The sequence below is a fragment of the Acanthopagrus latus genome, chromosome 18 (assembly GCF_904848185.1).
Source record: "Acanthopagrus latus isolate v.2019 chromosome 18, fAcaLat1.1, whole genome shotgun sequence".
NCBI lineage: Eukaryota > Metazoa > Chordata > Actinopteri > Spariformes > Sparidae > Acanthopagrus > Acanthopagrus latus.
Genome location: NC_051056.1, coordinates 16,384,957 through 16,408,453, shown reverse-complemented (window position 1 = coordinate 16,408,453; position 23,497 = coordinate 16,384,957). Strand labels below are relative to the sequence as shown.

General features: G+C 42.1%; 3 protein-coding genes across 6 annotated transcripts; 2 read left to right on the top strand and 1 right to left on the bottom strand.

Annotated features, from left to right (window-relative positions):
* Positions 1–1,364: 1,364 nt before the first annotated feature.
* On the top strand, positions 1,365–7,122 carry hnrnph1 (heterogeneous nuclear ribonucleoprotein H1). Of its 3 annotated transcripts, none has more exons than XM_037076501.1 (11): positions 1,365–1,670; positions 2,714–2,810; positions 2,899–3,054; positions 3,149–3,292; positions 4,208–4,346; positions 5,040–5,218; positions 5,372–5,484; positions 5,606–5,741; positions 5,836–5,919; positions 6,127–6,219; positions 6,377–7,122. In XM_037076501.1, the coding sequence occupies exons 2-11, from the start codon at positions 2,729–2,731 to the stop codon at positions 6,472–6,474; spliced, it is 1,224 nt and encodes a 407-aa protein (XP_036932396.1). In that variant the 5' UTR covers positions 1,365–1,670; positions 2,714–2,728; the 3' UTR covers positions 6,475–7,122. The 3 variants fall into 3 exon arrangements, with proteins under 3 accessions (XP_036932396.1, XP_036932398.1, XP_036932397.1); XM_037076503.1 differs by having other exon boundaries at positions 6,373–7,122; XM_037076502.1 differs by lacking the exon at positions 1,365–1,670 and adding an exon at positions 1,917–1,940.
* Positions 7,123–7,128: 6 nt separating this feature from the next.
* rufy1 (RUN and FYVE domain containing 1) lies at positions 7,129–13,876 on the bottom strand. The gene is made up of 17 exons (XM_037076500.1): positions 13,546–13,876; positions 13,052–13,231; positions 12,669–12,786; positions 12,470–12,571; positions 11,972–12,095; positions 11,809–11,870; positions 11,435–11,570; positions 11,137–11,238; positions 10,922–11,038; positions 10,608–10,775; positions 10,424–10,521; positions 10,212–10,331; positions 9,568–9,697; positions 9,162–9,256; positions 9,025–9,073; positions 8,848–8,925; positions 7,129–8,758 (listed from the first exon to the last, which is right to left on the bottom strand). The coding sequence occupies exons 1-17, from the start codon at positions 13,874–13,876 to the stop codon at positions 8,615–8,617; spliced, it is 2,154 nt and encodes a 717-aa protein (XP_036932395.1). The 3' UTR covers positions 7,129–8,614.
* A 2,738-nt stretch (positions 13,877–16,614) lies between these two features.
* hbegfa (heparin-binding EGF-like growth factor a) lies at positions 16,615–20,201 on the top strand. Of its 2 annotated transcripts, XM_037076504.1 has the most exons (6): positions 16,616–16,944; positions 17,713–17,952; positions 18,050–18,248; positions 18,353–18,508; positions 18,649–18,737; positions 18,873–20,201. In XM_037076504.1, the coding sequence occupies exons 1-5, from the start codon at positions 16,902–16,904 to the stop codon at positions 18,719–18,721; spliced, it is 711 nt and encodes a 236-aa protein (XP_036932399.1). In that variant the 5' UTR covers positions 16,616–16,901; the 3' UTR covers positions 18,722–18,737; positions 18,873–20,201. The 2 variants fall into 2 exon arrangements, with proteins under 2 accessions (XP_036932400.1, XP_036932399.1); XM_037076505.1 differs by lacking the exon at positions 18,649–18,737 and having other exon boundaries at positions 16,615–16,944.
* Positions 20,202–23,497: the final 3,296 nt, after the last annotated feature.

Genomic DNA, 23,497 nt, shown 5'->3' with positions numbered 1-23,497 from the left:
TCTAAGCAAGTAATGTCTGTGCTGAAAGAGGTGTATTACGCTGATAGAACACTTCTTTGGTTGAACCCTGGTGAGAGTGGCTCCAAACAGTCTGTGGTGTCATTGTAAATATGTGCACTTCTCAGATATGGGTGATGGATAATGTCAATATGCAATTCAAGTTTGTGACATTTGAAGCACAAAAGAGATGCGAAACATGTAGCAAACAGACACATAATTTGAGCTTCTTTATAGTAATTATGTGTGACCATCAATTCGTAAATCTAGGCCACAGACACTGAACGATTTATTTGGATCTTTAACTGAAGTTATAAGTAGCAATGTCAAATTCAAAAATTACTCCTGAATTCCTGCACTTGAAAATTTGCTAACATAATCATAAAAAAGTAAACATGTGTTCTCTAAAATATATTAAGGAATCAAATGTAAATGTGCTGAAGAATGTTTATGATTAATTAAAATGACCGAGCAGTATTTTAATGTTGCAGATGATTCAGTCTAACTATATCTTCTTTCATACTTTAATACACATGACAGCATACAAAAATGTCTATATATAGCACAAAATGAAAGTCTCAAAGCTCAAGGCAAGTAGCAGCTTCTCAAAATGATACTTGATGACATTACATGAGTTAATGCTAAGTAAATTATTTTCTGAAACTAACCTTTATTAGTGTCCTGCCACTGACCGCTAAATGGCCTCTCTAGAGCAGCAGCTAGTGCCTCTCTAAAGGTCATTTCTGAACTTGTTAAATGAAGGTAAAGTTATCTGTGCGCAAGTCCTGACATCAACAAGTGACCTACATGTGGCTTAATTTTATCCCCCCTCAAGCTACCACCACACCAACATTTTGGTTTGGCTTGTTATTCAAGATGTGCCTGGTGCTTCTGCCCAAATTCTAAACTAGGAATCTGTCAGTCACAGTCAAAGGCTTACTGTGGATGATTCTGGTTTTGACAATGGACCTAGATAAGCTTTCACTATCTGGATGTTGCTACTGTAAGTCATATTCATCATCACAAAATCCCAGAAATCTATTGTGGTTTGCCTTTGCTTGAGTTGTCTTATTATGGTCTCCATTGTCGGTGTCATGACTGTCATATTTTTAGTTTGCTTTCATATACATGGGCGCTTTTTGGCCTCATTGTGAAACGTGGCCTATGAAGTGCATATTTTACTCTAAAATAAGCTGAGAGGCTTCACAGGTTAGTTGGTGCGAACTGTAAACAGGGTTACTTGGATTTGTAGGCCAGGAGATGCCGCCCGGTCAGCCGGGGCCTTTGGCGGAGACGTCATCACATATGGGCGTGGACGCAGAGCAGTCGGAGGCGATTGGTTATTAAACCGGGACTGCCAGGTTCGGGTGAAAACCTACACTTTCAATCAGTTTTAACTTACTAAGTGAGATTTAGCAAACTAGGGATTCTTCGAAGCCTAAAACGCAGAAGGATACCAGTTATTGAATTTACAGGTGTTTGAAATATCTGGTCATGTTGAATAAAGTGACTGTGCTGGACTTGGGAACATACACGAGTGAAGTGCGGCGTTTTTAACTTCCTGAAGGGGGGTCGTTGCGGAGCTCTGGCAACCCAGTGCAAGGCTTTCAGCTGCATCACGCAGGTCTGGTCATACAAACTCCGGCGTGTTATACCTACAAATCAGTAATCAGGTAAATTCATTTATGCAGCCTTTTATTTAATGTGCCTAAGCAAAACGCAAAATCGTGCTCTCGTACTTTGATACCATTGTGTAGTTGCTGGTATCCATACAAGATTTCTTTAAAATGTAACCGTAAGTTATCGAATGCTAGCGTGCGAGCTAGCTAACTGTTAACGCTAGCTAGTAACATGGCGTCGGCTAAGAGGGCCGCTTTTGTTCTTGTGTCGGGGTGCGGTAGTGAGCGTGCTAAGGGCTACGCAACTTGCTGAAAGTAACGGAGGTCCATAATTTCTAATTCGTTAGTTGATTTCTGTGAACTCTTAAGGTTTAACGAAAAGCTCCAACACCAGGAATATTGTCGAATTAAAGTAACGATGCTATGCTTCACACAGTTGTGCGCTAACGTTAGCTAGCTGACCACCACTCCGGGTTCGCGCTTTTTGTGAAGTGGTCGCATTTGGTTGGGAAGAGCTGGGAATAGACTAACTGTGATGATTAATTGCGACTTCTGTTTCGATAACAATGGTCTTCAATAGCGGGGTGAACCTACAAGACATAAAAGTATCTATTTTGCACATAACGTTACCGGTTTGTAATATTGAATCGCCTCAAGATGGCGCTGCCAACTTACTCACAAAGGCGCCTGTGCTCATTCAAACCCTTTGGGGAAATCTTGAGCCTGAAAGATTTATACCTTAATCCTTAGTGATGTGAAGGAAATAAATAATTGCCTATATATTTTACAAATGTAGGTCAGTTTCCCCCCGCTGGGATGAAAATCACAGCACTCTGGGATTTACAAGTTCAAGGATGTAAGAGACTGTTGAAACTTGTCTGCAGAGAAGTGCCTTTGAGGTCATAAAGGGTTCTATTAAAATGGAGGATATGAACTTGAATGAGAAGAACCTTGAAGAAACTTGGTTTGATCAAAATAAAGTCATGAAACAAGATGTTGTGTCCACATTGCTCATCTCTACTAGCACTTGTGATCTCTAATCTGAATGCATTTAGAAAAACTTCATAATACTAAATTAAACTACTTCTTTCTTCCAGGGATTGTAACCAGTCATGGCCGATGAGGGATATGTTGTTCGCATCAGGGGTCTCCCGTGGTCCTGTTCAGCAGATGAAGTACAGAGGTTTTTCTCAGGTAGGCATTCATATGTATTTATTATTTTTGCTGAAAAATACATCAGCAGGTAAAGAAACCTTCATGATTTGTTACATTCTGTATGTAGATTGCAAAATTGTCAACAATGGAAGTGGCATCCACTTCACCTACACAAGAGAAGGGCGTCCCAGCGGAGAAGCATTTGTCGAGTTGGAGACGGAGGAAGACCTAAAGATTGCAGTGAAGAAGGACAGAGAAACAATGGGTCACAGATATGTAGAGGGTGTGTAACATTACTTGCTCATAATGACTACTGGTACTTGGAACAATCTCAACTTAAAGCAGTGTTAACTGACAATTATCTCCTGTGATTTTAGTTTTTAAGTCCAACAATGTCGAAATGGACTGGGTCATGAAGCACACTGGTCCAAACTGCCCGGAAACAGCAGGAGATGGACTCGTCCGGCTACGAGGCCTTCCTTTTGGCTGCAGCAAGGAGGAGATAGTACAGTTTTTCTCAGGTAAGAATAAGCCTTGCTGAGTCGGTACTTGTAAAACTTCATTAATGTAATGTTAGTGATAAAAGGGATTTGTTTTTATCATCTTCCTTTTCTTATTTCCTTTCTCTTGTGGACACCTTACAGTTCTTGCATCTGATTTTACAAAGAAGTCAATATCCCTCTGGAAAATGATTTATTGTGTATTTTTACATGATAGAATAATAAAATTAGTAATGTTTTTTGATTAGTGAGTAAATTACACCAGAAAAGGAAGCTAGTTTTAATATTTAAATGGAGTAATATTTGAGAACTTTGTTTATTTTAATTGCAGGGATCGTTATGCCTGACAACACCCTTTTTCCCACCTTTGCCCATCATATCCACCTAAGTCCATTTTCATCATTTTTTTTCATTGAATTAAGTCTGATATTTTACTTTATTTTTTAAGTTGTCTGTGCCTTCTGGTAATTAACTAATGATGGAATGGGCCTCACTCATCACGGACTGGACAGTCTTACCCAGTGCCATTGTTTCTTTTCCCCATTTCCTTGCACCCCCGCCTTTTACCTACATTTTCTTAGATGCACTGTATGCCAAGTGTTCGCTTAGTTCCTGAGGGGCGAGCAGTAATTTAACTCATGTCACCCACCAGGATCTTGTTCTCTCTTCATCAACACACCAATACTAGCCTGATGTCCCAAACAGTGCCCCTTTTCCATATTCTTCCTCTATCCTCTCATTTCTATTTTTATCCCCAAAATACAATAAATGTGAGTCGTTTAACCAGTCACTGGTTAAAAAACTGAACTGGTATGTGTGATGATGTATAGAGTTTTCCATAAGTTTTCTATCTCTCTCTTTAGAGAAAGTTCTCTCTGTGATTGGGCATGTGATTTAATATGTCCCCTGCTGGGGTTATCTGTCCTTGGGTTGAAGGGTTGGAAATCGTGCCAAATGGGATAACATTGCCGGTGGACATCCAGGGGAGGAGTACGGGGGAGGCCTTCGTGCAGTTTGCTTCACAGGATATAGCTGAAAAGGCTCTAAAGAAACACAAGGAAAGAATAGGGCACAGGTGGGGATGGTTGGTTGGTTGGCTGGATAAGTTGCTTTTCTTATGGTGTGCACCCTCAACATCTGATCCAAATGGACACTGTATTAATCTGGGCTAATTCAAGCATATTTGTAATATTCACCACAAACACATACACAAATTTCTACGTTGACTCCAAATATGACACATTCGTCAGTGGGATGATTCACAAAATCACTGAAATTAGAGTACATGCTTAATGTTGAGAACAAATGGTGGTCTAAATATCAGTTTAGGTTGATAAATGGTAAGGAGTTCCCTGGTGGTAAAATCAGAGGGCCACTGTACACATGGATCTGGAGCCCACTGTCACAGGTAACGCTTATAGTGGGTTGCAAAAGGGCTGGAGCCCTCTCTGTCCCTCTAAAACCAACACAATGGCTGTCATGGCAAGGACGCAGGATGCTCTATTGAATCAGATAATTCACTTCAGGTAACCATAAGAAAAGCGTAATCATCGAGGCCCTCATCAATTTGGACAACTTCATTTTTACTCAGTTTATTAGTACTTTTATCGACTTTATTAAAAACTAGCATTAAGTAGTCAAAGATATTACTACCTATGGACTACACCATGACAGCATCTGCATAGTCCAGTTTCACCAGTATTGAGCAAATGCAGCCTTTGCATTGACCATTCCCCATGTGCTCACTGTGGTATGTCAATGCTTTTAGGTACATTGAGATCTTCAAGAGTAGCCGCGCTGAAGTGCGGACCCATTACGAACCACAGCGGAAGCCCATGGGCATGCAGAGACCTGGCCCCTATGACCGGCCCTCGGGTGGTCGTGGCTACAACATGATGGGTCGAGGCGGATCTTATGACAGAATGCGTCGCGGAGGCTACGGAGGAAGTGGGTGTCAGGTTTAATTCAGATAAAGTGATATTAATCTGTGCATGTGTTTTTGAAAATCACCCTCTCTCTGTCCCTTAATGCTTGCACTTCTAGAATTAATAACCGTAAGATCCTCGAGACCATGTGTTAATATCTTTTATGTATATTCAGGTGTATCAGATGGACGGTATGGAGATGGCGGCTCTTCCTTCCAGAGTACAACAGGCCACTGTGTCCACATGAGGGGCCTGCCATACAGAGCCACAGAGACAGACATATACAATGTAAGTCAGAGGAACTACTTAAAAAAAAAAAAATTGCTTGCTGACATCCTCTCTACTCTGTTGCAGATGTTGAGATTGCACAAAACACGTGTTTGACTTTGTCCATATTTTCGTTTCTTAGTTCTTCTCACCATTGAATCCAGTGCGGGTCCACATTGAGATCGGCCCAGATGGCAGGGTAACCGGGGAGGCAGATGTAGAGTTTGCAACACACGAGGATGCCGTGGCAGCCATGTCTAAAGATAAAGCCAACATGCGTGAGTTTAAAATAAGAGACTTAACACTTCCACCCTACATATAGATGTTTATAAGTCTCTCATGAGCTGTTCCTGCCCTCTCTCTATCCCGCAGAGCACCGCTATGTGGAGCTGTTTTTGAACTCAACAGCAGGTGGTAGTAACGGAGCCTACGGCGGTCAGATGATGGGTGGCATGGGTGAGTATCAGTAATGTGTGCAAGCATTTCCATCAAAAACAACAGATGCCACTTGTCACCCCAAGTACAACATCCCTGCAGAGTTGATGTTTGGCCCGTTTTCTCTGATACTCGAGGGCATCTGGAACTGTATCAGACAAAAACATCTATGCAATAAATATGCTTTAAAGTCCTGAACCTGATGTAGTTTCTCTTACCTTTCCACAGGGAACCAATCGTCTTACAGCGGTGGACAGCTGAGCTCGGGGTACTCGGGTGGATACAGCAGCCAGGGCAACATGGGAGGCTACAGTGACTATAGTGAGTGTCAGCTCTGTTGCATTAGGTTTCTTTGTCGTTCATCCTAAACTACACCTTTTATCTGAACACTGCTGTACAGGACAGAAATGCAGTCTTTCTGTGTGTGATTCCTTGAAGAACTCCACGGTCCTATAGTGTGTATTCTCTCTCTTGTTAGGTAACCAGGGCGGCATGGGAAGCAGTTACTACGGCGGCGGTGGAGGAGGAGGAAGCAGAGGCTCTATGAATGGACTGGGTGGGGGATGGGGAATGTAGATTTCGTTTTTCCCTTAATTTGATGTTTTTTTAACGCAGCATTTTGCTGGAAGGACTGGAAACATGAGTCTCACCTAGTAAACATAGGGTAGGGTCAGGTGAGGTCATTTTGAAAATACTGAGGGGTAGGGTTTCTATTTTGTTTTTTTTAAAGTGAATGATCTTCAGAGAGAAGTGAGATCTGGCGTCACAAGAAGTGCCAGAAGTGCTGTTCGTCATCCCCATTCCTCACCTGTTTGACACGTCACAGAAACCGTGCTTTAAATTTTCATTACCAGGACGTGTGTTGATTTTCTGTTATTGTTCTCCAAGCACCTGACGGCTCCTCAAACTTAACTCATCCTGTGCTGGTGGTTATAACATTCATTTCAATGTCTGAGTGCATGAACAAAAGAATCAGAAAATGTCTACCTTCTGATGTTTAGACTTGTTTCATCTTTTACATAGTGTCTAGCCTTTTTATTTCCTGTTTAAATGTTGATCTAAATTTGAGATTTCCCATGGTCAGAGCATGTTTTGTTTTCTTAAGATGTCACAAGGCGGTTTCTCTGGTTGAATTTCAAATCTGCTGACATGAAGGTTTCTACTGCTTCAAATGCTATTTGTATTTCCTGTGCACAAAGTGAATAAACAGTCTGGAATATCTAATTGAAACAAGATTGCAAAAAGGGAGGCTTTATTCATTTATCAAATATCTAGATAAAAAATGTTTGGTCACCATTCCCAAATTAAGAAAATGGCTTTGAAGCAGTTAACACAATCCACAAAAACCCTGCTCGTATAATACATTCTAAAATAGTTAGATTTGTTAACATTCTACAGTCATTTACACAATATGTCTGCATGTATCCAGCAGTGGGGCCAGAGTTGTAAGTATTGTTACAGAATAGATCCATGAAATGTTGACCAATATCAAAGTGAAGTACAAGCAGTCTCTGAATTAGCTTGGTCCATTTGTTATAGCTATGTAGGTTTACATTTTGCATATACATAATTAATGTTGCTCCACGAACTTTCTGCAATTGATCAAAAACACCAAAAACCCCCCATTGAACTAACTGTTATATGGACTTAGTGTGTTTATGCTCTGTAGAATAATTGTCAGAGTTCTCTGAAAGATGCACTGTGTAGGATTCAGTGGCATCTAGCAGTAAGGTTGCGGTTGGCCAAAGACTGAACACCCCTCATCGCATTCCCCCTTTTGTGGCTGCTAAAAGGCTGCAAAAAACCCTTTCTAGTCAGTGTTTGGTTTGTCTGTTCAGGGCTGCTGTGGAAACGTGCAAGGATAGAGATAGAATAAGCAAATTCTCAGGCAATGGAAACATGATTCCTAGTTTTAGGTGATTATACACTAAGGAAAAAAAATCCCAAATATGGTATTCAAAGTGTGCCACTATATCCCCGAATCCCTTAACACCTAACCTTTACACTTCAGCTGTCTGTTGCAGTTTGCTTAGTTTATGCAACAAAAATGCTTGGTTAGTTTTTGGGGAATAAGTGATAGTGTGATTTTAAACAACACCTTTCACAACATTAACCACATGTTAGGCTAACTTCTCCCCTGTGGATATTTTCCGTCTCTTTCCCGGGTTACAGTGTTTTGATGTCACAAAACATGATCAGTCAGTTGCAGTAATGGTCCTGGAGCAATGTTGAAAACGATGCAAGAACAACATGAACACGGTGACATCAGATCATGCAAACCAGCTACACAAATGATCCTCAACGACAGCTGTAAACCCACATTAACTGTGGAAGGACCTGAACAAAATATACATCCATGGTTTGAATTAGGTTAATTACTCACCCTGAAGTTCTCAGTTTATCAAGTGTCTAAAGAAATTTTGATCACATAAATATTCTACACTCTATTGACCTCTATGCAAAGTCAAGTCTCCTTAACGTACAGTGTGCATATTAGCTCATCCCATCAGTGTTAAAAGGTGGCCCCCTTCTTTAATACACATGAACTAATGCTCCTGAATTTCAGGTAATAGTGGAAAGGGAACACCAAATCACATTTCCATTCGATTTGATGACATTTTTCTGTCAACGTAAGTAGTAACACGGTCGTTAAAATCATAGTGGATGAGTATGTGCAGTGTTAGAAAGCTCTTAGTAAAAACTTGAAGGTGTCGTGTCAGGAAGTCGTGGAGGAGCTTCTCTGCAGCAGGAGGGAGTGGCACATGTCGCACACCCGCACAGGCCGAGGGTACGAGGGCAAGGCCAGCTCGTTACTAGAACAACTGTTGCAGTAGATGTCTCCACAGTTTCTACAGTGGTGCTGCAACACAAAGGCGGAGAGCTTATCGACATTGCCCTGAAGATGCATTTTAAAGAAAGAAAAATTAAATGCAATTGAAATAAGCCTACCTTTCTGCGTGCAATAGAGAACTCCTTCTGGCATTGTTTACAACTAGTGGCCTCATCATCCTTCAGCCAGGCATGGCCCTGACGGGAGAAACGAATATAATAGAACTTTTTAGTTGTTTTTTTTTTTTCTTCAAATTTTACATTATCATTCATTCACTATTCTTTTACACATTTTACCTTTAGAGCTTTGTTGACCTCCTTGAAGTCCTCCATCTTGAGTTTAGACCTTTGAGAAAGATTAAGGAACACAGAAACCTTTAGGACATGAAACTATACCCAGGAATACCAAAAAATATAACATCTATAGTACTGACTGGCTGAGATGAAGTCCCATCTCCTGTAGAGCCTGTTCCTGCTGCTCACATCTCTGCTGCAGCTGCTGCTTCTCCTGCTTCAACTCCTGCAGCTCCTGCACAGACAATTAACAGGGAACAAGCACCATGACAACACAATACTCTACAGGTGCAAATACATTAATACTTCTGATATATATATATATGGAAATATTGGAACATGGACCACTAAACCTCTACAACAGTATCAAGGATTGAACCCAGAGATTAAATCAACCTGACAGCTGTCATAAAGACTGTGTCTTGTAATTATACACAACTCAATTCTGCAAGTCAAACTGCACAACACACAATGACTTCAAATCATTTCAAAAGAAGAATGCACTTCCAGAGTTGACTGCAACCCCGGTGTCTGTGTGTCACTCACCGTGTTCAGGCCCTGCAGTTGCTGCAGCTGTGTGCGGAGCTCGATGCTGTTGTCTTGTTCCCGCTGCAGAGACTTCTGCAGGCTCTGTCTCTGTTCCCTCTCAGTGCGAAGCTCGCTCTCCAAACCCAGCCTGAGGACAGAAGAGACATGATGATTATTAAGTGTCTATATGAGTAGGACATGTAAACATTAAAATAAAAATGTAAATATTAAAATAAGAACTGTTGCTTAAAATCAGACATGTATGACAGTACTTGAAAATTATTGCCTTAACATGTGCAAAATAATGAGTTTTTTAGATTCTGACATCAAATTAATGCTGACCTTATGAATTCTGATATAGTTTTCTAAAAGTATAGAGATTTTACAGTGTAAATATTTGATCTACACTAGTGATGAAATCCAAGATGTGAAGGAGTCAAAAGTAAATGCATTGCAGCTTTAAAGGAAGTTCATCTCTCCTACCAAGTAAATTAATTATGACATTTTATTCTTCAGTTAAAAAAAATGTAAAGAAAGTTACTTAAGTTATTGCTGGAGCAGATTTTAAAGTGTTACTTTTCCTCAGTCTACCGTGCAGTCATGTTGGCCAAATCAGTAGAATATATTTATATATTTATGGTCACAACTGTGATAGTCTTAACCTCAGTGTATCCAGGTCAGTAAGTTGTTTCTGCAAAGCATCCACTTTTCCCTCCAGCTCCACCTTCATATCTTTGTCAGACTGGTCACTTTCTTTGCGCTCTCGCTCTGAATTCTGTAGCCTGTGGCGCACAACAAAACAAAAAAAGAAGCAGGATATTAATTTTGAGTAATACTATATCACATTAACACACAGAAACATGCCCATGCATACCTCTCCTCTAGCTCCATCATGACTTTCTCCATTTCATCCATCTTCTGCTCCAGCTGCACAGCCTTCGCCTGCTTTTTCTCTGCTTCTCTTTCCGAGTCCTGAAGGGCCAAACAGGCTGTGTTAATGCGCCTTTTGTCTGAGTGGGCGTTCAAGAGGAAGAAAGGGTGTATTCAGGTGTGTCTACCTGAGCTTTGTGGAACATCTGCAGGTTAAGAGTCTTGACTTGGTCGAGCTGGAGTCGTAGGGCTGCCAGTGTGTCCTGTTTCTCATGCGTGTCCTTCTCCAGCAGCTTCATGGCCACCTCCATCTCCTGTTTCAGGCCCACCTGGATCTCCAGCTCACGCTCCAGCTCCTGACATCATGCATTGCAAACATACAAATGACTTGAGTCAGAATCTGCTCATGCTTGTGTTTAACTTTGTGCCAACAATGGACTATGAAGACTAATTTTGTACTTCCTTGCGCTAGTTCTCCTGCTAAATCCTGTTGGTCCCTCACCTGGCGAATTCGCTTTTCCTCTCTGTATTGATTCCAGACAACATTGTACATTTCATCCAGGCCTTGTCGGGTCTGTTTGTACGTCTCCAGCTCCACCTGACTGTCCTGTAGGGCTGCCTGGAAACACAAAAGCCATACAGTTTGTTCGTGTCTTTTCTCTGTTATATAGATTTTAGGAGTGGTTAAGTTGCTGTGACTTGAAAATGCTTTCTGACCTCTTCCTTTTTCTGGCTGGACTGCATAATTGTCTCATTCTCCTGTCTCAGCTGTTCATGTTCCTCCCGCAGGGAGTTGATTCGGTCTGTTGCTGCTGTCAGCTGAGGAAAACAAAACCACACACACAGACGCTCATCAGCCAGCCGAAACACACCTTGCACACACGGATGCCATGTTGACTTTAGAGCGGAACGCCTTCCCTTTAGATAATTGATTCTAATAAAAAAAAAAAAAAAACAATTTCATATTATCCTAATACAAGCACGGTCACACAAAAGTTCACACAGCGTGCCTGACCTCCTCTACGAGTTTGCTGTTGGTCTTCTCTAGAGAGTCCATCTTAGCCTGAAGGTCTGTGACGGTGCCACTGAGGTGACGATTCAACTCCTCAATGTAGTGCTTCTGATCCAATATGGCTGTCATCTTGGAATCACTGAAAGGAGGATAAAATGGGTGGTTGTTTGGTTTTAACTGTTTTCAGCGCAAGTTTTTCCTCATTCCTCTTCCTCTTTTCCTCAATTGAGGGTCTAAGGAGAGAGGATGTTGTTCACTGTACAGATTGTTAAGCCCACTGTGGTGAGGGGTTATTTAATTACAAACTAACTAAAATGACTACAATAAGAACAAAGAGCTGCTTAAACATGACGAAAAGCAATCTAACACATACTCACTCTTTTGGAGTCTCACTGTTGGCAGGGTCTTTCAGATAAAGGGAGAAGTCAATGACTCCAACCTATGAGAGGAAAAGAATCTGATCACTCAATATCCTGATTGACTTGTTTCCCATGAAGACAATGATGTGCAACTGCTGTGATGTGACCGGTCAGCGCCCACCTGAGAATCAAGATCCTCCCCTTTAATACAGAGGTTAGCGTCAATTACGTTGAGGCCCACCAGCAGGCCCCCCATCACGGCCCCCTCCTCCTCCATCATCAATGCTCCAGAGTCATAAAACTCACTAGAGGGAGACAGACAATGAGGGTTGAAGAAGGGTATAAAGAGAAAAAAGAAAACACTGGCATCATGGGAATCGTTGTCTTCATCGTTAATCGACCACTGCTGACGATGAAGATCTATCTGACACGGCTCAGACAGACATATACACAGCAAAGTAATGCACCAAAGTTTTATTCACATTATGTTTAGTTCCACTCAACTTCCTTCATCACTCACGGATTCTCTCCTGGAAGTTATGGCAACAGGCAACCCAAAGAAATGCACCATTAACTTGGATAAAACTATGGCTTCCTCTGGTGTGAGAACAAACAGCTCAAAAAAATAATTATACAACACAGATCCATTTAAAGTTCACATAGTTTAACTGTTACTAACCTCAGGAGATCTTTGCGGTCCAGCAAAGCTTTCAGATAGTCAGCTACGGTCTTCTGCATGAGCGCTAAATGCAGCCAAGCCCGGGCTCTTCCCACACCAGTCCTGAAAAGAGAATAAAATAAAATGAAAAAAACACAGATGTCTAATCAGTTTTTGGTGTATCTTACATTTACTGAAAAATGTTTGTGGTATCGCGTACTTAATGCCGGGCAGATCTCTGGCACTTGTGGTAATGTTGACAGACTCTGGACACAACTTCTCAACCAGTTCCAGAGGACCCCATATGGACTTGTTCTGACCAATGAAGGATTTCTTGGCTGAAGAAAGAAAACCAAGCGATTACTGTTAGCACTGGTTCTGACATGGGATTAGATCGCTTTTAAACCACACAATGAACACAAGGCAGTTGACTGAGTCTCATCCGCAGGTCGTCAAAATACTGAGGTTCTGGGTTTGTGGCTCAGGTCCATCACTGATCCAAAGTGTCAAGTGTTTGACGACCTGGGGACAAAAATTAGCAATCTGTCTCTCTCCGGAAAGTTAATTTGTTGCTCAAAAGGACAGCATCGTGGACTGTGTCACCTTTCAGCCCGTGTTTGAGGCAATGCTCCAGGACGACAAAGAACTGCTGCAGGGGAGGGTACTCCGAGTCCAGCGTCCTGCCCAGGCTCATGGAGGACTGGATCAATACTTTGATGCTCAGCTTCATCATGCTGAGGAGGTTGGATCTCTCTATTGACATGGGGTCTTTGGGGGGCAGAACTGTGCAGAATGTAAGGCAAAGAAAAGGCACTGAAATAAGATTAGTCACGCATATGCAGGCCTGGGGAAGATGTCCTGACAGCTTATGTCCATTACATGCAGATTCAACAGTAGAGAGGACAGCGTGTCCTTCTGCATGAACATCAATCCGTGAAATCAAAGCTTTACTCTTGAAGTCATGTGCACTGACAGCTGACAAGAAACTAGGGGAAGTAGCTGGTGAGATGGACTTTGTGGCTGCAGTATTTTACAACTTAAATCATAGGAAAGGTGTGAGTTTCAGTGTCAGAGCGTAAAGAGTAGTCACAGCCTACCTGGGAGCTTTTTCGAGGTGCTGTTGAGATCATTTTCAGGCTCTCTTTCCGCCGGGTAGCTCGCAGCGGACCCCTGCGAGAGGTTCCTCGGGGCAGCGGCGTAGCTCACCCCGCTGCTAATCGTCTCCGTGGCCTTCCGAGCCAGAGACAGGAGCGGAGCCGACCAGCCGGTCTCTGCCGCCGGCTGAGGACTCTTCTCCGTCCGCTCCGGCTCGTCGCTGCCGCCGGCGTCACCGACGGTGGCGGGTTCCGAAACTTCAGGCTCGTCTCGCTGCAGTTCGGCTTCGCCATCCTCAACAGCTGTGTTTACTTCCCCTGCTTCGTCGGCCATGTTTGTCCCCCCTCCCCACCGCCCGAGGATCCACGTGACCACACCGGAGCAATCACGCGCGCTGTGAGAACTTTATTCTTCTTCGTTGGATGTATTGAAGATCACAGCGCCACCTGCTGGAGACAAACATGTGTCTACTCAAACTTTTTCTCCTAACTAAATTATCATATAGTTCTTCCACAAGAAGTGTTTTGCTGTCTGTTGCTCTTCTTTGATAGTATTGTTATTATTATTTGATTATTTATTTATATATTTATTATTTGATAGTATAAGTTTGAACTAAACTCTAAAATTAATCTTGAGTTGACTCTTGAAGATTAAAACTACAATCAGTGCTGCTATCTTGTAGTTCCCACTTCTACCACGCGGAGGCGCCATCACATTATTTGACTGTGGAAAGTCTCATAAGGTGCTTTTATTATTGCTTTTAGGCCTTGAGAAATTAGTCCTCGAAGTTATATATTTTTCTGTATCGTTGGTTGTGTTAGCCTACCATTGTCCTATATCACTGTAATTATTCTACTTTAGGTTTGTGTGAGGGATGCCTTGCACTCATATATAATTGTGTGTGTGTGTGTGTGTGTGTGTGTGTGTGTGTGTGTGTGTGTGTGTGTGTGTGTGTGTGTGTATCCGTGTGTGTGTATCCGTGTGTGTCTTTGCTTAAGCCACCAGACTCATCTGGATTATACAATACTGAATCCCTTGAGCCAGAGTGTAGACTGCGAGGCTTAGTGAAGGGGCAAGGACAAGTAAAAAGGCGTACGTTTTACTATAACTATTAAGTATTTATTTATCATATTAGTTATCCTTGGGTATATCTCTTTTAATTATGTTTTTGTGCTTTATGTTGTCTATCTATCTATCTATCTATCTATCTATCTATCTATCTATCTATCTATCTATCTATCTATCTATCTATCTATCTGTCTGTCTGTCTGTCTGTATCTCTGTCTATCTAATCAAAGTGGGACTCCAGGGGGTCCTCGGTGGAATCATTGATTTTCACTTCAATTAAATCCATAAGTAACACAGAGATATTGTATATGTATTAGATTTTGGTCATCTGTTTACTACACATTTGTAATAAGACAAAGACATATCAGATGCATGGAAATAGTTTGAGAACCACTGGCTGAAACAGAGCAAAGTCAGCAGACTGATGGCCAAACAGTGTACTACTAACAAATACATACTTTTAAAGGGGCACTATGTAGTTAGGAAGAAGAATTTGAATATTAACAATATGAATGAGGTAGTAATATGAACTCAGAAAACAAAGAGAGTTTGTTTATTTAGTACACTCAATGAAGATCTTTTCCCCTCTGATTAAAATGTCTTTTCCAGTAACCACATAGTGCACCTTTAAAGTACTTTAGAAAAGACTGATTTGACAGGTTAAAGCTTTAAGAAGAGGGTGGGAGTGACAGGCTCATATTTATTATTCATGTACTTGAAACTGAAACCTCCACTGGATGCACTACATGAAGACATAGAGTAAAAACATTTAACATTAACATTTAATCGAACCACACCTATCTGTAATTTCATTTTAGATAGCCATAATAGCATTTCTCCTAGTCAAAATTGTATTCTCACTAGTCAGAATGGTAATTAAAGATATCCGCAATAACTAGTAGAAATGTTAGTTCAAGATATCTACAACTTTGATTGTACTAGTCAAAACTAATTTTAAGATATCTAAAAATCCTTTGAAAAAAGTGGCCGTTTTAACATTTAATAGTTAGACTGGATATGTATTGCCGATATCTTTAATTCAGTACTTCCTAGTCAAAATTAACATTTCAGATATCCACAATGACATTCTTCCTTGGACAAATGACGTCACTTTTGCCATTCATGTGTATTGGGCTTTCAATTTTTACATTCTGGATATCTGTTACTAGTCATAATTTTCATATCATATATCCAAAACGCATAACTATGTAATTTTGAATATCCAAAAATACATTGTGACTAGTAAAGATATCATTACAGATATCCAGAATCTGTCTTATGACTAGTAAAAATGCAGATGTGGACATCTGTATATACACTGTGGATATCCATAATGACATTTTTACTAGTCACAATGTATTTTTGGAAATTCAAAATTACATTCAGGATATCTGGAATAGTTTTTCACTTTGGATATCTGAAATGAAAATTATGACTAGTAACAATTGGATTGAAGATACCTGTAATGGGAGTTTTTCCTAGTAAGAATTCAATTGCAGATATCCAGAATGTTCATTCTAGATATCCAGAATGTAATTGTGGATATCTGAAATTGAAAGCCCAATACACATGAATGGCAAAAGTGACGTCATTTGTCCAAGGAAGAATGTCATTGTGGATATCTGAAATGTTCTTTTTGACTAGGAAGAACTGAATTACAGATATCGGCAGTACATATCCGGTGTAACTATTAAATGTTAAAACAGCCACTTATACTTTTTAAGGATTTTTAGATATCTAAAATTTAGTTTTGACTAGTACAATCAAAGTTGTAGATATCTTGAACTAATATTTCTACTAATAAGAATATTATTGCGGATATCTTTAATTACCTTTCTGACTCGTGAGAATACAATTTTGACTAGGAGAAATGCTTTTATGGCTATCTAAAATGCAATTACAATACATGTTAAAACGGCATGCCATAGCAGGAAGCATCAGCAGGGTGGAGGCGTGGTGTCGCTCTGAGCAGCCATAAATACGGCCGTGCCTCTGTCCGGACGCTCTCTCGCTGCGCTCCGCTCCCACTCAAACATCTGATCCCCTCTGAAGGCGCAACCAAGACAAGAGGTCGCGAGCAAGCGGAATTAATCCACAGAAAAAAAACTTCAACAGAGAGAGCGAAGAGCAAAAAAAAAAAAAAAAAAAAAAAGAGAGAAAGGAAGAAGAAGCGAAGGACTATCGAGCACCGGGATAAGAGGAAGGAATACGACTTTTTGTTTTCTGAATCCTCGTTTATTATTTAAACTTTTTTTTTTCTTCTAATAAAGTCACTGGGAGTTGTGCCGTCATGAGGATCTTCGGTGTCGTCCTCCTGCTGCTTCACGCCGTGGGTGAGTTTCTTCATGTTTTGATTGTCCCCCCGAGCAAGTCATTCATTCATTCATTTATTTATTTATTTATTTATTTATGTATTTATTTAGGGCTGGACATGCTCCGTGTCTTACCTGTTGCACACCGTCTTCCTCCTGTCTTTAGGCTGTCGCCACCGCTCGAGCATGGCCGAGCTCATAACGTGTCTTGTAAACTTCATAACCTTTAAAGCAACGGGTTTTTTTTTCACGATGCCAGGCTATTCAGGAGCTAATGGGGTCATCTCTCTTATTTTAGAGCATGCTTTATGTAACTGGATACATTTATTTTTAACTCATATTCTTGCCTGACATTAGCTAACTGTCTGTCCATGCATGTGTGTGCGTGTGTGTGTGTATGAGACATAGAAAGTATATTCCAACTTTGTTTGGCCCCCACACCCTACTATGTTCCCCCTGCAGTCCCTCCCTAGTTCTCGTTTTGGCTCAGGCTCCACTCTGCCGAAGTGCCTCTGAAGCAAGGCAGTGATGGCTGCCAGCCCTTAAGGACCGTGCCCTGTGTCTGAGCTTGTATGTTTCCTAACAGGGATTGCACTGAAAGCCCCAAAAAACTCCTGCCTGGAGCCTCTTCCCGCAAAACATGTTTCAACTTGTCCTCAGAGGTCCGGCCCACCTTGGCACACTAACCTGTGTTCACTGATTGTCCCCTCCAGGAAGACTCTCTGAGTTTTGAGTCTTGCCCGCGTGCAGTTCTAACAATTTCAAACACCTTTTCCCCGTCTCCTCCAGCGGTGTCCAGAATCGCGAGCGGTGCTGCAGTCGACAGGTATGAAAGCGACCGGCAGCGGCACAGAGCTGTCTTCAAGTTTTTGGACACGACCAGGGACAAGAGGGCAGAGGAGGAGAGCAGGACGAGCATCACGGCGACGACGGCGGGGTACAGCCAGGAGGACGAGGACGAGTACTACGACGAGTACTACGTAGACGAGTACGACGACGGCATGTCTGGAGACTACGAGCTGCCACAAGGTACGGATGTCAGATCTGGCTTTTGTCTCACGTCTCTACACCCTGTTTTGCTCTCTCAGCAAAATGTTAAATGTGATTGTTTCTCTGCGTCCTTTAGTTGCCATGTCGAGCAAACCCAAAGACCCGTCCGCCATCTTGGAGGCTGAGAGCACTGAGGGAAAGAGGAGGAGAGGAAAGGGGAGAAAGAAGGGAAAGGGCAAGGGGAAGAAGAGGAACCCCTGCCTGAGGAAGTACAAGGATTTCTGCATTCACGGCACCTGTCAGTACCTGAGGGACCTCCGCGCCCCGTCCTGTGTGTAAGTGCGAGCTCAGCCTCTACCTGCACGTCACCTCACGCCCCTGAATTATTCATCCGTAACTAAGCAACCCCCCCCCCCCCTTTTTTGTTTTCCGTGTGCAGGTGTGACCCGAGTTACTCAGGAGAGAGGTGTCAGTTCTTCACGCTGCCCTTGGAGAAGCCTCAGGAGGGCTACAACCGGACCACAGCTCTGGCCGTGGTGGCCGTGGTGCTGTCGTCCGTCTGCCTCGTCATCATAGGCCTTCTATTACTGCTCAGGTAAGGAAACAACTCATGGATTCACCCACAGACACACACACACCAACGAGCACGAACACACACACATACAGACAAAGGGCATAACTAGACGCTAAGAAGATAGCCTGAACACGCTCCTTTTTTCTTTTTGTTTATTGCAGGTTTCACAAGCGGGGAGCGTATGATGTAGAGAATGAGGAGAAGGTCAAACTAGGGTTAGCGTCCAACCACTGAAAAGACAAAGAGAGAGGTGAGTAAGTGAGGAGCAGGGCGACAGACACATACACTGACAAACATCTGCATTGTTTTTTTTTTCCTCTCCTTTTTCCCTTGGATGAAATAGGGTTTTGCTCATTTCCTCTTGTTTTGTTTTTTTTCGTGACAGGCAACGATGCGGAAATTCTACCTCAAAATAGAAAAAAAAGAGAAGTGAACCGCGAAGGGAGGTCCTGGAGGAATCGTACATGAAGAAGGGAACAGAGGTTGCTTGTCTGGCCCGAACCCCTCTGCTTAGACGTTCAGATAGCACAAACCGAACGGGCAGCTGAACATATTCCTGCAGGCCTCGGAGGAAGACGGCCCGCCTGAAACTGGAATACTTACGGTTCAGAGGATGGACTGGAGGTGTGACGAGCAACAGGTGGTCAATGAGTGCGAAGGAAGAAGAAGAAGAAGAAGACGAAGAAGAAGGAACGTGTCTCGACTCTGTGCTGCTTCCTGACTGTGTGAAAAGAGGTCGTTTCGAGACTGAACTGAACAAAAATTTTAACAACGAGAGCTCAACCTGGATTTTTTTTTCTGCTCAACAGACAGCATTTTGTATTTTCCTGCACAAGTCCATCTTTTTTCTGTTTTTTTTTTGTTTTGTGTACAGTAAAAACAGTATATTTATAATTTTAATTTATTTATTTAAGCTAACTGTATTTATAGAGATTTTAACCACCTTCAACAAGTTTTTGAAATAATGATGTTACAGTTGTTTTTATATTCCTTATCGGACGATATGATATTTATTTATGAAAACAGAAAAAAGCAAATGATGCAGAAGCTCCTCGAGATATTATTATATGAAATGCATAAACATCTGATTTCTGGCTTTCATTTTTTTTTTTTTTGGCACTTGGTAGATGATCAATAGCACTGTGATTAATAAATTGATCATTGATTAGACTCTTCAGGGTGGTTTCATTGAAAGCAATGCTTTTCAGTTACACACATTCACACCCGGAGGCTGCCCAGTACGACCGGTGGGATCTGTCTAGATCTGGACTAGGAGCTGGGAGGGGCGTGGTTCAGGGCATTGCTCAAAGGCACATCAGCAGTGGTGATGAGTAAGGGGCAAGCACTGCTCTTTGTCTAGCAGTAGTGCCAAGGTGTAGTTCTGTGCCTCAGTGTCAGTGTTCATCATTAGGATACATTGCACTGTCTATTGCTATAAGGCAAATGACAAAACTGTGCACTCCGTATTGTTAAGAAAATTTTTAAAAGGGAAGTCAAATATCGAATGCACTGTAGAAGAATCTGGTATGAATATGTTTTTTGAAGTAACTCAGATCCATGTTCAGCTGCAAGCAAAAAAAAAAAAAAAAAAAGAAATGTGAATTCAAGTGTTCCACCCTTTCAAATCCTGTCCAGCAGTTTTGAAGTGATTTTTATTTATGTGATTTTTTTTTCCGAGCAAAATAAAAAAAAAAAAAGCCAAAAAAACCCCTCAGAAATGTTGTCTCGTTTAATTGCTTTACATCAATGAGCTGCGCACTCTAGTTTACCTTCCGTAAAAATCAGGAAACTGATAACCTCAGAACTGCCACATAAAATAGACAATCCAATTTAAGCTGAATGACCTGCAGTTTGGCAACTTAACTGGCCTACCTGGTCATTTTAAAGTAATCGATTCCTGTCAATTTTCCGAGGTAAATCACTTTGTCAGATTTGACAGAGTAGGGGTCTCAGATCAGACCAGTTAAGTAAGGTCAGGTTAATATTTGTTCTTTGGTTCACTTCCTGAGTCTGGTCGACACGTTAATGTGATATTTTTGGACAGCCCGTCTGGATAATGATAACACCAGTGTGTCCTTTTGGCCTATTCAGGAGCTGTAATTATAGTAAACATAATATTTTTATTTCCCCTGTCTCTGACGTGTGGGCCACCGCTTTAACCAAAGCACCTGTATCCTGGCCATTAGTGCCATTATGTTCAGCGCTCACAAGGCAAATATTTTCAGTCAGAGCTGTGCAGATATGAGAAAAGTTTATTATGCTTAAATCTGGTTATCTGGATTGAGCAAATGTTTGCGTTTTTTAAAATCAACATGTTTCTCTTTGGACCAAAGAAAACACTGTCAGTTTCGGGTGTTGACGATGGCATCATCGTCATGTCACGTTGAGCGCGGCGAGGACTCACTCACCGCCGTGTGTACGCACTGAGCCGCGGGGGCCAGATGTTGCGGCGCGCGGGCCAGAGAGCACCTGAGGTTCAAGGGTTAGTTCAACGCATCGCGCCACGGCACCGCACACCGTTACTCACGCAGCCCAACAGATGTTCAAAGACGCACACACCATGCCCAACATCTGAGACCTCAACCAGCCCCTAAGGCCGCAGAGTTCAGAGAGACCACATACAGCAAATACTAGCAGGATGCAACAATGCTGTCATGTATGCCGCATGCAGGTTTAATGGGGGTAAGAGAGGTAAAAAAAAAAATCCAGCTGGACTCAAAGGCAGGCAGAGACCCAGCCGAATGTTAGTCACCCCTTGAAGTCACCTCCTACACGGATGTTGTTACACCGACACTGTGTGAGTGTGTGTGTGTGTGTGTGTGTGTGTGTGTGTGTGTGTGTGTGTGTGTGTGTGGGAATGTGGTAGGGCAATGCCGCGGTGCTCAGTCTGTGTGGGTTACAGGGGTTAACCGAACCATTACAGGCAAAAATCCACAGCAAAACATGAGTGTTTACATGTTTGCTACGGGCTCATTTTCAACATGTTTGTGGGTTTGATTCCCAAATGTTCTATATATACTGAATAAACAAGATACCGTTGGGCTCACTGTAGTTGAAGACAGATGTTCAGCTGAACCATGAGGGTGTGGTACCTGATTCAGGAACTCCTCATACCCACGCTGAATAACTGAAAAGCAGCACTTCAGCATTTAACTTTCTCACCAAAGAAGCAATCCAAGCACAAGTGCATATTTGGACGTGCTCAGTCCACGATTTTTGTAGATTTGCTCACTGCATGGCAGATGTGTGCGTGAGTTAAGTTCTGGATGTTTTGTCGATGCCATTCCAGGCAAGCAGGTTTGCGAACAAGAGTGCACAATAAAAGATACTGACCACTGAAGAGGCGTTTCAGGAGCAGTGTTTTCTGTGGGAGGGAGGAGCTTCTGTTGGTGCTAACTTTGACCTTTTTTGACTCTCAAGACCTTTTACATTCATGTGGAACCTGAACAACACACAAAGAAAAAGAAAACAAATGAAACCTGAGATACTACCCGTTTATTCTGCAAGTAGCCAGCGCCTACATCACCCACATTGCATCTCAACTATTGGTCGACCAAAGCCCTCAGGAAGAGCATCAAGCTTTAAAACCAATTTCCCTGAAGTTTACATCATGAAAGTGGCCGTACAACCATGGATAATGTTTACTGAGTGTTGAAAGCCTTGCAAAATGATTCGTTTCACAATTTGATCCATTTGGTCTGATAACACTTTGAAAGTCGAGAGTAAGTAGAGGGCTAAACAGGAAGTCTGTGACTCGGCTGCCTCAGACTGTATATCTAGATCTCATTATAATCTCTGTCAGAGATTTTGGTGCGTTATGCTCATGGCAGCTAACACAGCCTCAAGGTTCTAGCCTCAAGGAGGGACGGGTGTTTATTCATCAGGGTGTGTTTGAAAAAGACTGGACTGGTTCACTGGTTCAGCTGAAATCAGTTGTTTTTATTCGATGAAATGTCTGCATTTAAGAGATATCTGGTGACAGGGGGACAGCGACAATATGCTGATGACTGTGGTTTCTAGGTTATAAATAAATACCACTTATTTTAAATTCTGTGGCAAAAGATTTCACATGTTGCATGTGTGAATGTGTACACTGTTTGCAAAAGCACACATGCGTGTGCGTGTGTTTGCTTGTGTGACAGGGACGAGTCATTTACAGTAGTGGAGCCACCTAATCCCGGCCTCTCAATGTCAAGTAGCAGAGCACACAGAAATAGTGTCGTGCAGTCATGCTCACATAGCTGCTATTCCCGGGGCTGATGGCCACCAAAGAGCCAGAATGCTGAGAGAGAAGGGAGTTCGTTGCGTTCTGTTTCTCAGTGGCCCGGTGGACCACAGCCAGGAAATAAGGTCCGGCATGGTGGTGACCCATCATCAGGCACCAGCGCCTGCTGCACCACTCCTGAATTTTTCCTTGTAGGGTCACAGTATGAATCTCTGCATCGGTGCTTGGCCTTGACTTCTGAGGGTTCTTGAATGTTCCTAGAGAGACTCAGGGAGGATATTTCCACAGCTCAGAAGGCATTTCCTTTCAGGTTGGCCAGAATTCTGTGGAAGTGGCAGAATTCATTGTGTGCGAACTGACGGTGTACCAAGATCGCTATTGTGTCTGATACATTTTTGGCAGCAGTTGTTTACTTCAAGGCGTGCTCACCGAAGCTCAATTTTAGATGCCTTTCTCTGTGGAATCTGTAGACTTGGAAATAAACAGTTATATTTTAGGTGATGATGTTTTATAGATGTAATCTTTAGGAAATAAAGTGAGCATTATGTCTGATGGAACAACCAACTTCATTCTCAGTGGAATCACTCATTACAGAGGGTGAATCATTATGGCATATGAGTGTGCTGGTGATGACGAATTTGTAGACCCCTAATATTTCTTTGGAAAGCCTTCATCACAAGATCTTTATCCATTTACAAAGTAAGCCAATCTGTAGTCCTGACACATTGACAAACAGACTTAAGTAATCAGATGCCGAAGTGGTTGAGTTTGTTGTGAAAGGTGCT